General features: G+C 37.5%; 1 protein-coding gene across 1 annotated transcript; it reads left to right on the top strand.

Moving 5' to 3' along the window:
* Nucleotides 1-313: 313 nt before the first annotated feature.
* tmem18 (transmembrane protein 18) lies at nt 314-4489 on the top strand. Its single transcript, XM_046870220.1, has 5 exons — nt 314-486; nt 1163-1280; nt 3053-3107; nt 3202-3295; nt 4065-4489. The coding sequence occupies exons 1-5, from the start codon at nt 394-396 to the stop codon at nt 4161-4163; spliced, it is 459 nt and encodes a 152-aa protein (XP_046726176.1). The 5' UTR covers nt 314-393; the 3' UTR covers nt 4164-4489.
* Nucleotides 4490-6731: the final 2242 nt, after the last annotated feature.

Below are 6731 nucleotides of genomic sequence, written 5' to 3' on the forward strand. Positions count from 1 at the left end.
AGAAACGATCCAAAGCAACCGAGAAAAACTGTAAGACACATCAGGAAATTTCATTGGTTGCCCCAGTGAACAGCACAGTCTAGTGGGCGTGGCTTGAAGATGTGACGATGGTAAAAAAAGACGGAAGTCTTTATGGCGACCAACATTTATCTTTCTTTACTCTCTTCGTTGCGAATAGGTATTGTTTACTATGATTATTAATTATTATTATTTATTTTTCGCAATATAAAAAGGAATACGTGCAAAAAAGAAAAGCTTGCGTATACTTTGACGGAAGATGTTGCCATAGATACTGCCTGGCGCTCGATTATGTCGTCATTCTTTAAACGCGGAAGTGCGAGTTTCGGGACGGAGCTTCTTTTTTGTTGACGTTGTTCATTATTGTTTCACAGAATGAACGCGGATAAAGCAAAGAATCTCAGCGCCGTTCCTATAGACGGATTCAGTAAAGTTCGCATAACATCAACGTGGACTTTTCTACAGTCTGTAAGAGATAATTAGTCCATAATTATTCAGCTTGCTTGGGAATCATGGTCTTGGTTGTGATGATCTTGGGAATGATTGTCTTGGGTGTGATGGTCTTGGGAATGATGATCTTGGGAATGATGGTCTTGGATGTGATGGTTTTGGATGTGATGGTCTTGGATGTGATGGTCTTGGGAATGATGATCTTGGGAATGATGGTCTTGGATGTGATGGTCTTGGATGTGATGGTCTTGGGTGTGATCTTGGGAGTGATGATCTTGGGTGTGATCTTGGGAGTGATGATCTTGGGTGTGATGATCTTGGGAGTGATGATCTTGGGTGTGATGATCTTGGGAGTGATGATATTGGGAATGATGGTCTTGGGTGTGATGATTTTGGGAATGATGGTCTTGGGTGTGATGATTTTGGGAATGATGGTCTTGGGTGTGATGATCTTGGGTGTGATGGTCTTGGGTGTGATGATCTTGGGTGTGATGATCTTGGATCTTGGTTGTAATGATCTTGGGTGTGATGATCTTGGATCTTGGTTGTAATGATCTTGGGTGTGATGATCTTGGGAGTGATGGTCTTGGTTGTGATGGTCTTGGAAGTGATGATTTTGGGTGTGATGATTTTGGGTGTGATGGTGGATCAGTCATTTGGTATTAATTTCTACATCTTTTTTTTCTCCACACAGATCCAGTGGTCTGAGCCATGGCTCATTGGACTGGTTTCTTTTCATCTCCTGTGCTTTGCTTTTACCATCCTGACCTGCAAGTACTACAGAATCCAGATCTTCCAGTTCCTCCTGATGGGTGAGTGAGTTCCCTGATTTCAGTGGCACTGAAAGTTAGTGATGATTCCTTCATTTTGAACGAGTGTTTGATGTGACTCTCAAATAGTAATTTGTTCATTTTCTACTGGACCTATTTCCATAGGGTATGTACAGAAAACAGAATTCCAGAAAACAGAACCTTCTTTTTATCTACATCAAAAAATTGCACAAATTAGGCCACGTGTGTTGTGGCAAGTTCAAGTCAGTATGTTGGTGATAAATAGATACCACCAAGCGCTAATCAAAACAAGTTTAAAACAGAGCGCGCTCGATCCTGATTGGTTGATTGCTGCGTGTTTGACCAGTTAAGTTTTTATCCTCATAAATAAAAAGGAAAGTGATTTTGTGAAATGTAGTTGAGTAAAAAGTAACAAATTTGACTTTAAAATGTAGTGAAGTTAAAGTAAAAGTCTCCCTAAATGGAAATACTTCAGTAAAGTACAAATACATTAAAAAGCTACTTAAGTACAGTAAACAATTACATTTACTTCATTACTGTCCAACACTATATATACATTTTCGTAACTATAGTCAAAGTTGGTGCATGTAGACGTGTTGTGGATCTGCTTATTGAAATTGTAACATTAAATTTTTTATCTCTGATTGGACGGAATGAACTAAAATGATCCGATCTTCCCATCACTACTGACAGTCATGTAGAACGAGAAAATACATCAAACATTATTCTCTTGCCATCATAAGTTTTAGGTTGAAAGAGGAATAAAATATTCTGCTTAAGTAAAGTTACTGGTGTAAAAAGCAGCTTATTTACAATGTATTTAGAGTGAAATTAGTAAGTTTCTATTCGTTAAATTAACTTTTTTAACAGTGGGGGTGTGGTGAGGGATTTTAGTGTAGTTTAGTAAAGACAAGGGGATAGAAATCTCAAACTGGTCGTTTTTAATTGAAGGGAAAATCTTTACGAATTAAAGTGCAATAACAAAAAACAGACAGAAATCTAATATAAGTACAAACTTTAGTCTAATGTGTTCTGTACTTTCTCGAAAAATTTTTATGATTTGAAATGTAGTTAAATACAATACTTCAAACAAAACCTACTTAAGTAAAAATAAAAATACGGATTTTAAAAAAGTACACAAAAAAACCTACTCAATTACAGTTAGAGCTAAAACGATTCCTCGAGTAACTCAAGTAATTCGAATACAAAATGAGGCGAATAATTCAGAATTGCGAGATTAAAAAAATAAAATAAAGTCGACTTGATTTACATTTTTTATTGTATTCGACTTACTTGAGTAAATAGAATAGTATAGTAGAAATAAAGAGAAATAAAGTCACAATTAAAGATTCAGGCCAAAGGAAGCGACAGAAGTTCAGGATCATTTCAAACTAAAACATAAACAAAAAAAACAAAGTAAAATGCTTTTTATAGTCATTTAAAATAGATTTTTATTTATGATTTTTCTTATTTGTATGTTTGTATTTGCATTTTGATGTAATATGCCTATTAAATGCATTAAATAGGTTTAGTTTTCACAGATATTCTTGTATGCAAATCAAGCAATAAAAATATACATTTGTCTAAAAAGGTAACGAATGACTTGTTCGTTTTAAGAGACCCGTCTTATTTTCTCTTGTATATTTAGTATTTCTCTTTAATAAAGAAAAAGATCTTCTCATCTGATTACTCGATTATCCGATGAAATAATCGGTAAAAAACTCAATTACTAAAATAATCGATAGCCCTAATTGCAGTAACGCGAGTAATTGTAATTCTACCTCTGTCCTCAGTTGCCATGGTCTACAGTGCAGAATATGTGAATGAGATAGCAGCCATGAACTGGAGGTAGGAGGAGTTTTTTTCTGTCCGTCGCATCTGAACCTTGTATTCTTCAGAGCAGTATCTGGATTATTGCAGTGTAATTTCAATTTGTTTTTAGATCATTCGCCAAGTTCCAGTACTTCGACTCCAAGGGGATGTTCATATCATTGGTATATTCTGTACCGCTCCTGTTCAACACTATCATCATTGTGGTAAGAGTTCATGATCATTTACATTTTTTTAATAAAACAGAAACCACGCCTCCTTTACTTAGACAAACACAATCAGGCCATGTCTTCTTCTCTTAGGCTGACACAAAGAGACCATGCCTCCTTTACTGAGCCTGACAGAGGTTACGCCTCCTTCACTGAGATTGACACACAGAGGCCACACCTCTTTCACTGAGACTCATCCAGAGGCCATGCCTCCGTTACTAAGACTGACACACAGAGGCCACACATCTTTCACTTAGACTGATTCACAGGCCATGCCTCCTTTTCTGAGAGTGATAGAGGCCACGCCTCCTTTTCTGAGAGTGATAGAGGCCACGCCTCCTTTTCTGAGAGCGATAGAGGCCACGCCTCCTTCTCTGAGACTGATAGAGGCCACGCCTGCTTCACTAAGACTGACACAATGAGGCCACACCCCCTTCACTGAGACTGACACACAGATGCCACACCCATTTTACTTTTACTGTTAATGAGGCCACGTCTCCTATGCTCAGACTGACACACGGAGGCCATTCCTTCTTCACTTAAACTGACAGAGGCCACACCTCCTTTTCTAAGACTGACACACAGAGGCCACACCTCCTTCTCTGAGACTGACACACAGGCCACACCTCCTTTACACAGATGTCACACAATATCTATACCGTAATTAGCCGTGGATTTTTAAAGATCTGAAGATATCTGGAGCTGTTTGAAGAATTACAATCCTAATGCAACGGAAGTAATAATGAGTTTGCTGCATGTGTTTCAGGCCATGTGGGTGAGGAGGACATTTGCGACCATGACCGAACTGAAGACGTTGCAGTTGAAGAGGAAAGCCGCCAGACAAAATGCTAAGAAAACTCAGTAAAGCGAGAATATAATGGAGCGAGTCAAACTCAAAGTTTCCTGAGATCTCCTTTCGAGGCTGACAACAGACCTCATCAGTTCATGGCTAAAGAAGAAATAATGGATGGGTAGTAAAGTCTGTCTAAAACCTCCAAACACACTGAGTTTGGAGTTTGGAGCTGAGTGATGGAGCAACCATTCAAACCAACTGATGAAGACAGAAAAGCTCAGATTGTCCACCATAACTCTTGTCTTGTGTAACGATTTTGTCATATATGCACAGAAAGATTTTAATAACGCGTATAAATAATGTTTGTGTCAATAAATTTTATGCCATAGTTGGGTTAAGATCTTTGTTTGGAGAACTGCTTCCTGAAGAGGGCGACACTGCGTCAATATCTTACCACATACTCTAATGGCATCCTGCTGGGTGAACATGAATATTTTTCCATAAACCAGATGTTATCAATATTCACTATATTTACAAAAGTATTGGGGCATCAGCCATTTATGGATCTTCTTCACCACAGTTTTGAAGGCTCACTTGAACTGGTAGATCGAAACCTGTCCCACTGCCCTGGTGCGCAAAACCAGCTCAAAGAAGATCTGGTTTGGAGTGGAAGATCTTGAGTGGCCTGCTGTAGAGCTCTGACCTCAACCCTAATGAACACTTTTGGGATGAATGTGAATTCTGATTGCACCCCAGGCCTCCTCACCTTACCTACATCAGTTGTCACCTGACTTTACTAACACCCTTGTGTCTGATTGAGTACAAACCTCCACAAAATCTAGAGGAACATCTTACCAGGAGTGTGGAGGTTATTATAACTGTAAATGGGGAAAAATTGTTGAATGGGATGAATGGAAAAAAGCAGGAACAATACTACGGTTTGGTGTTTAGCAGCTTATAGTGTTACGTTTAGCTCACAGGTAGTGTGATATTAAAGACCAGTGATGTAACATATGTCAAAGTTTCACAATTACACAGGAAAAGCATTTACTGTTCTATTTACTTTCTATCCAGTTAATATTGCCCCTAGTGTTCAAAAACTTGAACTGCAACCAGCACTAATTAAGAGTAATAGAGGCCCATTGGGGCATGGAGCATGCTGCCCCGTGAAACAGCAGACAGGACAATTTATGACAAGGTGACATCCAGCGTCAATTATTTTTCACAATAAATTGGCCTTGTTTAAATAAAAGTCATATCTACCAATATCTTGATCTTTAAATTACATCTAATAGAGAGGGAAAAGAGGATGATGGAGATCATAAAGTCCATAAATAAGAAATGCGTGTGCACCACAAGGACCTTGTTTTACGAAGGCTGAGAAGAACAAAAAAAGCTGCCTTTTGCAATGTGTTTTTCCGAAATGTATTTGGGGCTGGAATGTTTTTAGGCCTGGTTAATAATATTAGCAACAAACAGCACACGGATTGAATTGAAACAACAAAACAAGACAAGCTGGGCTGATCATTGGTATTTGAAAGTAACCTAGAGCATGCATATGCCAAGTGTTATTGCCTTTTCGACTTCAGCTGTTAGTTATTTGCTGATCCGCTTGCCATATTCTGTGGGCTCTGTATAATCCAACATGTCCATGATGTGATGATGTGTAATCAGTTACGGACCTGTCAGCGCTAGCTTTAATTCTTGGTCCAACTGAGGCATAGTTTTAAAGGATTTGGCTGGAGAGGAGTTGGCATTCAGCCCGGGTTGTGTGTATGTGTGATGTTTCCTGAGGTTTGGTTACAATAATTGATGCTGCTGAGGCGTTCCAGAAGAAGTGCTCTTGGATCAGGGGTTAAAGCAGGTGTTCTGAGGAGACACAGAAACAGAAACAGAAACCTAAACAATAAAGATTAAGGTGGAGAACTTAATTAACGCTCTCTCTCTCTCTCTCTCGCTCTCTCTCTCTCTCTCTCTCTCACTCTCTGTGTGTGTGTGTGTGTGTGTGTGTGTGTGTGTGTGTGTGTGTGTGTGTACACAATGTTCAAATGCACGATTGAAGAAAATACAGACTAGAGACAAGTTAATTAAAAACAAGATAATTACACATGGCAAGATTTCTTAATGATTTTTTTTGAGTTTGCTTTTTCTTTGATTTGTGTGAAAATATATTAAAACCAGTCCCCTAAACAATGTTATTATATTATATATTCTGTCCTAAAAACAGACAAAGAATTGAAACAAAAAAAGATTACTATTAAAATCATGCGAATTGTTGTCAAAAATTATTTTTTTTTATATGGAGTTTGTCTTTAAAACAGTAGTTACGATGAAAAAACAAAGCAAAATCATTACTTACTGCTTCCCAAAATACCTAAACATATTGCAACATAAAACATTAATGAATGTATTTCGTCATTACTGAACATTGAGAAACTGAAATCAAACTACATAAAAACGTAATAAAAAGTTGTAAGTACTTTGTATAAAAAATCAGTCTTATAATTTGTTATTAGGTTGTAAATAAATGCTTTGGTGTGACATAAAACAAGCATTTGAAATAAATAATAATAATTAAAAAAAAATACTAAGTGTAATTATTGAGCATTTTTTTACTGGGTTTACTCAAAACCAGTTATT

Source organism: Silurus meridionalis, chromosome 16 (assembly GCF_014805685.1).
Source record: "Silurus meridionalis isolate SWU-2019-XX chromosome 16, ASM1480568v1, whole genome shotgun sequence".
In the NCBI taxonomy this organism is placed as follows: domain Eukaryota; kingdom Metazoa; phylum Chordata; class Actinopteri; order Siluriformes; family Siluridae; genus Silurus; species Silurus meridionalis.

Excerpts from the sequence above, each read along its gene's own strand:
- tmem18 (XM_046870220.1), top strand. The coding sequence starts at position 394 with ATGAACGCGGATAAAGCAAAGAATCTCAGCGCCGTTCCTATAGACGGA. Across the intron at positions 3,108-3,201 it reads ATAGCAGCCATGAACTGGAG|ATCATTCGCCAAGTTCCAGT; the intron begins GTAGGAGGAGTT and ends ATTTGTTTTTAG. Across the intron at positions 3,296-4,064 it reads TCAACACTATCATCATTGTG|GCCATGTGGGTGAGGAGGAC; the intron begins GTAAGAGTTCAT and ends CATGTGTTTCAG.